This window comes from Prionailurus viverrinus, chromosome B2 (assembly GCF_022837055.1).
Source record: "Prionailurus viverrinus isolate Anna chromosome B2, UM_Priviv_1.0, whole genome shotgun sequence".
In the NCBI taxonomy this organism is placed as follows: Eukaryota; Metazoa; Chordata; class Mammalia; order Carnivora; family Felidae; genus Prionailurus; species Prionailurus viverrinus.
The window spans coordinates 150,386,667-150,395,427 of record NC_062565.1 but is presented as its reverse complement, the minus strand read 5'-3'; the positions used below and the strand labels follow the sequence as shown (position 1 = coordinate 150,395,427).

At 58.5% G+C, this 8,761-nt stretch overlaps 1 protein-coding gene across 1 annotated transcript; it reads left to right on the top strand.

Moving 5' to 3' along the window:
• Positions 1–3,263: 3,263 nt before the first annotated feature.
• Positions 3,264–4,196, top strand: GPR31 (G protein-coupled receptor 31). The gene is given in 3 exon segments (XM_047857804.1): positions 3,264–3,361; positions 3,363–3,799; positions 3,802–4,196. Coding segments are annotated over 3 exon segments (930 nt in total).
• Positions 4,197–8,761: the final 4,565 nt, after the last annotated feature.

The window sequence follows — 8,761 nt, the reverse complement described above, 5'->3', positions numbered from 1 at the left end:
TCCTAAATGTTTTTTTTTTTTTTAAATAAATAAGTGTGTAGTAAAGTTTTTAACTTTGTCCAAAAAGAGGTGTGACCTTTGGCCCCAGCTGCTGGGAGGTCATCTCGGAGCCCTTGGAAGGTCATGCTTGGTGGAGGCAACTTTCCGCGGGGGCCTTGGGCCAGCGGGGTAGAAACACTGTGATGAGGGGTGGGGGCCTGGGGCCACACACGTCAGCTGGCCCCCCAGAGGGGCCGGAGCCTGAGATGGGCCACGCGGACAGCCGCGCCCGTGTCACGAATCTCAGTAAGGACCCTGGACGTCAAGGCTGGGGGGGTCCCCTAGTTGACCATGCCCGGCGGGTGTTGGCACACGTGGGGACCGGGAAAGCCGCCCCATCCTGACCGCGGGGAGAACAAAGGAAGCTTCATACTGACTCCTTTCCCGGAATCTCACCCTCCCTCAACGCATCCCAATCTGTGACCTTTCTCTGGAACAAAACAGAACAATGTCCAGGGAGTTCTCGGGTCCTTCCAGAGATTTATCAAAACCGGGGTGGTCTTGGAGACCCCTGACTTAAAGTTGGGGTCTGACAGGAGGTGGTCTTGTGGGGACCGCCCTGGCGATCCAAACCCCACCGCTGGCTAACTCCGCAGCAAGCGATGGGAAAGTCTGATTCGGAGCGCTCATGCAGGCTTTACGAAGTCTGCCACCTGGTGAGACAAAAAGGAAACAAAAAAGGAAAACCAGAGAGGAAAAATCGCGTGAAGTATGTGTGTGGGTTTCAAGCCGCGATTCAGTTTTCATTTAAATTTAGGAACAGGTGCGTGAATAAAGCACTCATCGCAAAAACGGGTGAGAACAGAGAAGCTTCCTAAGCAGGAGGAGCATTGAAGAAAGAATAATCGTTGAAGAAAGAGTTCCTGAGGTTACTGCGATTTCAAGAGACAAGATCCCTCAGGGAGAAGCTCAGATATCATAACTTGAAAAGCCAGGAAGAAAAGAACAATTCAGTTTTTTAGAAATAAGGAAGATAAATGTATACTGAGAGGAAGAAGCAGAGGTTTAGATTCGGTTATTTTTAGTTCCTGTATCTAAAAAGGAAAATGGGGGGGCGCCTGGGTGGCGCAGTCGGTTAAGCGTCCGACTTCAGCCAGGTCACGATCTCGCGGTCCGGGAGTTCGAGCCCCGCGTCGGGCTCTGGGCTGACGGCTCAGAGCCTGGAGCCTGTTTCCGATTCTGTGTCTCCCTCTCTCTCTGCCCCTCCCCCGTTCATGCTCTGTCTCTCTCTGTCCCAAAAATAAATAAACATTGAAAAAAAAAATTTAAAAAAATAAAAAATAAAAAAAAATAAAAAGGAAAATGGGTAGTTATTAATGTTTGTGTTGCCTATTGAGCCAAACTATCTCTGATTTAGCAAGTTGGGGGTCGAAGCTGAAATCTGCAATTAAGGGGTAGCTTTTAGCATCTGTCAAAGTTTTCAGTGTGTGGAGAGAAACACATTCAAGTAGCTTCCATCCCCGAAGACTTAGCCGCCGGCTTTCCTGGGTGTCGCCGTGCGCCGATGGCATCCGCAGAGGGGAGGCACGTGGCCTGTGGGCACCACTGCCCCGGAACGTGTTGGACCACACCCTCCCGTGCTCCCGAGGAGCCACTCCCAGTGAGAAGGCATCGCTGTGGCCGTGCCAGTTCTGACTGCGGGGGGGACTCTCCAAATGCACCTGCTTGGGAAACAGGCGGGCGAACCCGCATGAAGCAGAGGGGGGGGGACGCGTGGGCCGGTGGGCCGGCCGGAAAGGAAAACCCTGAGACAATGAAAGCAGCGCCCGACACCTCACAAACAGGCCGCCCATCTCAGCGATGATCATCGCGGAGATGTTTCCAGAGGTTTGCAGTCGGGTCTCAGAAGCCAAGGCATCGGGGCAGCCTGGAACGGATGTGTGGTGCAGGAGCGGAGCGCTGGTTGGGAGCGAAAGGCGTTGTGTTGAAAGTCAGCGTCACGTACAGGTGAGCAAGACAAGTGCAGGTGGGTCCAGCGGGCGAGACGCCCCAGGTGCGAAGTGCGCTGCCTGGAACGGCGTCTCAGACACTCGTCACGACCCTGCGAGTAGGGGCCGTCACCGTCACTCCTCAGCGAAGGGGCCCCGTGTTGGTTTGCTGCCCCTGAGCCACACCGCTGCCGACCGGAGAAACCAGAGTTGGAACTGAATATATTCGACTCCAGAGCTCAAACCAGGCTAAACAGAAACGAGGTGAGTGAGGGTCGGCAGTGGGTCAGGACCCAGATCGTGAGGGTCAAAGGAGGGTCGGGACCCAGGTGAGTGAGGGTCGACGGTGGGAGGGTCAACAGTGTGCGGGCCCCCGCTGAATTAGGGTCGAGAATGACCCAGAACAAGTGAAACGTGGTCCACGATGGGGAGGGAGAATTGGACTCATGCGACAGTTGTGGATCGACGCCCGCTTTGCGCAGACACTCTTATCGCTGGCACACAGTGCCTGTCCCCGGGCTCATGCCCCTGACATTCTGGGGGGAATCTGTGCGTCTTGACCAGCCATCGGTGTTATGCGGCTCTCGGGGCCAGTGGAGGCCCATGGGCCCGGACCCTGATCCGGATAGAGTGGGAGGGGAGGGGGGCCCCTCGGCAGAAAACCAAATCCGGAAAGTAAAGGGACAAGCATCAGGGGCCAGCCGTGAAGTGGCCAGGCCTCCGCAGAGCCTCCTCTGTGACGGCCGTGACCCGATTGGACCGCCCGTGTGGGAAACGGAGCGCCGTGCAGAAGGGTCTCGGGAAATGTCCCTTCCGTGGAGGAGGAGAGCTTCCCCGCAAGGCTCCGCGACGCTCGCGGAGCCTGTGGTCGCCAGCGTCCCTCTGACGGCCGAGACGAGAAGCCTGACGGAGCGAGGGCCTTCCGGCTCCTTCCGTGGCCCCCGCCGACGGAGACCTGTGCTCGCCCAGCTCTTGAGGGCTGCGTGGCTTCAGTGGCGCGCAGATGACGCGAAGCGAAACACAGCTTCTCCTTTTTAGGGCGAAACCAAGCAGAACAAAACCGAAAGGGTGTTTTCCCCTCCCCTCCCCGGTCCCCTTTCCCCAGACACGTTTGAGTTTGCTTTTGACTTCATCCTGTTCAGTGTTTCTTCCTACTGCGAAAACGCAGAACTCCCGTCCCCGCGCGGCAGGGAGAAGCCCGCGTCTCTCCCTCTGCAGGAAGGCGCGTCGCCCGCAGCCCGGGCTCTCGGCCCTTGGCCACCTCACAGGGGACCCCGGCGGCGCGAGCGGGGGGACATGCCGGCCGCCAACTGCTCGCGGCACAGCGACGCGGTGGAGGGGACCGTGGCCGTGCTGCTGGCGCTGGAGTGCGGGCTGGGCCCGCTGGGCAACGTGGTGGCCCTTCGCGTTCCGCCTCAAGGCGTGCCAGCCCGACGCCGTGTACCTGCTCAACCTGGTGGCCGCCGACCTCCTGCTCGCCGTCCGCCTGCCCCTCCACGCCGCCTTCTACCTGCGTCCCAAGACGTGGCCCCTGGGACACGCGTCCTGCCGTGGCCTCCTGTTCCTACAGGTGCTGAGCCGCGGGGCGGGCGTCGCCTTCCTCACGGCCGTGGCCGTGGACTGCTACTTCCGAGTGGTCCACCCCCGGCTCAGGGTCAACCTGCTGTCCCCGCGGGCGGCCTGGGGGGTCTCGGGCTGCGTCTGGCTCCTGCTGCTCGGCCTCAGCCACCGGAGCCTGCTGGTGTCGGAGGCCGAGTGCCTCGGCCTGGATCCCCGGGGGCAGCTCTCCCTCAGCGGCCTCCGGCAGGAAGCCCTGTTCTCGGCACAGTTCGTTCCCCCCTTGGCCTCATCCTGTTCTGCAACGCCAGGATCGTCAGGACCCTCTGGGGGCGACTCCGAGACCCGGACCGGCAGCCCCAGCTGCAGAGGGCCCGGGCGTTGGTGACCGTGGTCGTCGTCCTCTTCGCGGCCTGCTTCCTGCCCAGCTTCCTGGCCCGGGTCCCGGTGGCCGTCTCCCGAGGGGCGGGTGGCTGCAGGGTCCTGGGAGCGATGGTGCACGTGTCCGACGTGAGCAACGGCCTCACGTACCTGCAGAGCGTGCTGAACCCAGCGGTGTACTGCTCCTCCAACCCCGAGTTCAGACGCTCCTCCCGCAGGGTCTTCAACACCCTCAGAGGCCGAGGGAGGGAGGGCGAGGCCCCGGGTGACACCAACGACTCCTACTGCTGAGGCCGGCCGGCCACCCGCCCCCCGCGGGCAGAGCCGTGACGACCGGCTCCTGGGGCTCCGGAGTGAGGAAATGCCCGGGCTGCGCTACAAAGGTGGGGACCCCGACTCCGGCGCACCCACAGCGAACGTCTCCTATCTGCGGCCTACCGTGTTTCCCGCGGCTATTGTGCGCGATCGGACCTCGGATCGGCGAGCCAGAGGCTCTTTGCGCCCACGACGACGCAGACGGCACGGCCGGCCTGGAAACACACAGCCGCGGGCGGCCCCCACCGGGGGAAGCCGCCCTCGTGGGTTCCCACGCTGCCCGCTCTCGGTGAGTCGCCTGCTGTCTGTCTGCTTCAGCCCCCGAACGCACCAAGTCTGCTTTCTTCCCACTTGCACAGACTCGTAAGGGACTCGGGAAAGTGGGGACATGGGGCTGCTGGGCCGGGCTCTGGGCGTGCACCTTCCTGTGCTCTGTGCCGGGCCCTGCCTGGCGCGGAAGGTTCTCCATTTCATAAAATTCTGCCTCGTCTGCGCAGACGGTGCCTTATGTCCAAGATCACGCGGCTCCCTAGTTTATCCTAAGAAACACGTTCCTACTAAGCGAGTCGAAATTGCCTCTGGAACTTTCTTCTCAAGTCGGAATGTCTACATGCTTCTGAAACTCACTTTGCTTCCCTGCTCTGGGAAGTCACTGTACATAACGCCTCATGGGAGAAACGCACAGGGGGAGACCCCAAACCGCGGTCCCCACCCGACACTGGGGGGTGGAGGGGGTGCCACCCCAGCCCAGCCCTGGCTCCTGCAACAGCTGCATCGTCCCATGTCATACTTCTAAATTATGCCCCAATCCTGGAGCTCATGATGGTGACAAGCTCCTCCCTAACTGCCTTGTCTCTCACTCTCTGCCAAAGCTGGTAGTGTGGTCCCCAAAACAGACTCCCCAGGATGCTGAGACACAGGCTCGGCTTCGCAACCAGGCCCACACCTGTCACCCTGCCTGGAGCCGCACCTGCACTGCCCACGCAGACAGATGGCCCACGCTTGTCCCCGGGCCACCCCATGGCCTCTGTCATACTTAAGGTGGACACGGGTGACGTCAGGCAGTAGAAAATGGCAGATCGTCCCGGGTCTGTCCTACCAGGGAGGCTCCTTCTCGGAACCGAATTTAACATGTGAGTGTGTTCGTCTCACTGTGCCCAGCTCGTGACGTATGTCAAGACCTGTCTCACAGAGTCCCCAGGGGGGTCACCGTCTCTCAGCGATGCTCCCTACTTTCGTGGGTTTTGTGTCCTCCCCGGGGAGGGGATTTCAGGGGCCTGGAACACAGGTGTGACCCGCTGTGCCCGGCTTCCGGCGCGGACAGTCCTACGTGCTGCTTTTTAAAAATCTAACACTTACCGTAAACATTTCCCGCGTCATGATAAGCTCTCCACAGGCAGTTCTTCACTCGATTACGCGCAATAATCCGACCAGATGTCTCTTCACCACGTCCCTGAGCCTGGACGCGATGATCTGCAGTCCTGTCACAGGCAAATCACCCTGTGACATCACGCAGCCCCCATAGACCTCACTGCAGCCGTGCCCTTGGGGGCCCAAAACCCCCAGCACGGCCACGTCCGTCTCCGGGCTCAGCCGGCCACACCTCCCACCAATCCCTGCTCATTGTTAGCCCGGCACGACGCCCGCGTGGCAGGTGGGGGGGCCCAGAAAACCCTGATGCCTCGGCCAACCCCAGTGTTCTGACTCAGTCTGTCTGCGGAGTCCCGGGCGCTGGTGTTTTTGAAGCCTCCTCGTTAGTTCTGTTAACGCACAGCCAGAGCTGACGCCAGACACGGGGTTAGTGGCCGAGGTCAGGGCCTTTGGGTCAACATCCCGCTCTGTCACTTCCTAGCTTTGTGACCTGGGACATGCCACCCAACTGCCCTGTGAATAACAAACCCCGGGACCATTGCACGGTTTAAGTAAAACAATACATAAAACGTTGAACGCAGAGCCCGGCCCACGATCAGCACTCGGTGGGCGTCCCTTGGCTATTTTCAAGCCATCGGTTTATGATCTTAACTTTGTTTACGTCCCCAGCCAGACTGGGCGTCCTTTAGGGATACAGCTTTTCACCTGCGAGCCCGCAACACAGAGCCCGGAGCAGGATGGCCGGTCTTGACCTGGACGCCTCCAGCAACATTCTGCCAGGTCCAAGGTCTGTTACTGTGCGCTTTCTTTCTGGTAAATCCTCTCCAGATCCTCTGCGAGCATTCTGTCTGACTCGAGTTTTATTTTGCACATCTGTGAAAGGGGATAACTTCTCGGTACGCTGGAAGGTTCCGGATCCTGCCAACACCCACCTCTGGGGATGTTTCTCTGGCCTCCTGTCCTGTCACTCCCATCACAGAAGCCTCACGAGCTGCCCTCAGGCGGTTGTCTCCTCCAAAGACATCCGAGGAGGAGCTGTCCTGTTCCAAACTCTCTTCTCCGGGTGAGGAAACGGGTCAGAGGGAACCGTGGGCAGGCAGAAGATGACGGGCCTCAGAACCACAACCACTTCGCTGCCGGCCGCAAGGTTTACTTTCTTTTCTCCTTTGACTCGCTTCTTCTAATATAGCAGGTGCACAGTCCCGTCTGTGAGTCTTGCAAATCTCAGCATTATCTGAACTGTGGCAGATCCAGGAAGGACAGACGGGAGCCCGAATTTCAACTTGAGCGATGAATCTGTTTCCCCAGGCAGATGATGCTATCAGTGTTTGTAAAGTCAGCAAGTGTTGTCTTGTCTTTTTCCAAAATCCAGTCGGCCACTGACTCCTCCCCAGCTACATAGACGTCCTCCGGGTGCTGGGCCTCCTTCACGGAACATTCTGATCTCTGTCCTCTAACTTCCTGCCTGCCCTTCCTCATCTGACCCCTGAGACCTGCCTCTTCACAGAGCCTCCGACAACACGACACCTGCACCCCAACACATTCCCCACACCCCACAGGCCACCCTCCGGTACTCACGCCCACCTTTCCCTCTGCGTCACCTCCCTGAAGCTTGGGAAATGCCCACCTATCTTTGTGTCCCCAGCACTGTGCACAAGGCCTGGCACACGGTGCCCTTGTGGAGTCAATAACAAATCGATGAACGAATTAACCTGATTTAAACGTTATCACGGGCTACCAAAAATGATTTTTTTAATACAGTTTGAAATTCTCAGGCAAGGATCCCAAGGCAAACTTACAATGTATCTTCCAGAATCTTCTAGGAAGACACTAATACAAATGAAAATATGACGATTTTTCGTATTTTTTGGAGAAAGATTTTCCTCTCTATTTTCGTGGTCACTTCTGCCAATAGCCAAGTCAATAATTTTGATTTGCTGAGGGGTCAGGAGAATGAACCGACCGCCTATCTGCCCGTGGGCTGGGTCGGGGGCTGAGAGGTGCGTCAGTGGCTCTCAGAGGCTTCTGGAACATTGCAGCGCTCGTGGAGTGCTCACCGAATCCCCAAACAACGTCCTCCTTGAAATGTCTCCTTTGAAATTGTGGTGAAATGTACATCACAGAAAATGTAGCTTCTTAACCATTTTTAGCGCATAGCCCAGTGGCGGTGAGACAATCTCACTGCTGCACTTGCGTCCACCATCCGTCTCCAGAACTTTCCATCTTCCCAGACTGAACTCTGCCCCCATCAGACAGCAGTCCCCACTCCCCCGCCCCTGGCGCCCACCCGCCTCCTAGAAATCCGCTCTCTAGGAATGGTGCCCCCGTTGAGACCTCGTGCGAGTGGACTTGAACGGCGTTCGTGGTTTTGTGTCTGGCCTGTTGACCTGGCACGATGCGCTCCTAGATGACCTCTCTTTGGCCTTTCACTGCTTACTTATATCTTGATTTTCCTCCTATCTGGTGGCGTCCCAGTAACTGGTCGTCTGGGAGAAAAGCAGGTTTGCTAGCCCCCCGTGGCCAGCTCGCCGATTCCAGAATGTTCCACAGCTGAGTCGTCAGCACAGCACTGCTGTACCCCGCTTCTGTTCCTTTGCGAGCTGGCATCAGTCCCCGAAAACCCCGCGGGTCTACCCTCCCCCGCTGTCACCGTGCAGACAGGGAGACGGACAGAAGCGAGATGCACGGACGAAGACCGCCCACGGAGACGCCCACAGAGAAATTCAAGAATAATACAAAGGCAGAGCTGGGGAAGGGAAGCCTCCCGTGTCCCGGGCCAGTGTCACCGTGTCCCCCCCGCCTGTTGTCAGCAGAGCTCTGTGTATGTCCGGTGGAAACTTCTGGAAACGTCCTGCAGTGGAAGCTCTTCGTAAAGGCTTCTGAGACGCCTTTCAAAGGGACTGAAAGCCACAAGCTCGGGCGGAAGCCAGACGTTCTTGGGACAAAATCCCAGCTCCTCCCCTCGAGGGCTGTCACTTACCAGCCAGAGCAAGGCCACTCCGCTCGCCTCCTGCCTGCAGATCGAGGTCTTTTTGATGGCACCCACGCCCTTTCCCTCCCCACGTGCTCAGCGGCAAAGGGCTCCCAGGTCCAACCTGCCTGGAGACCCCGGATTCCACACCCGCCGGGGGCCAGCCCTCTCCCCCCTTCCGTGAGGAGTGATCGAAACA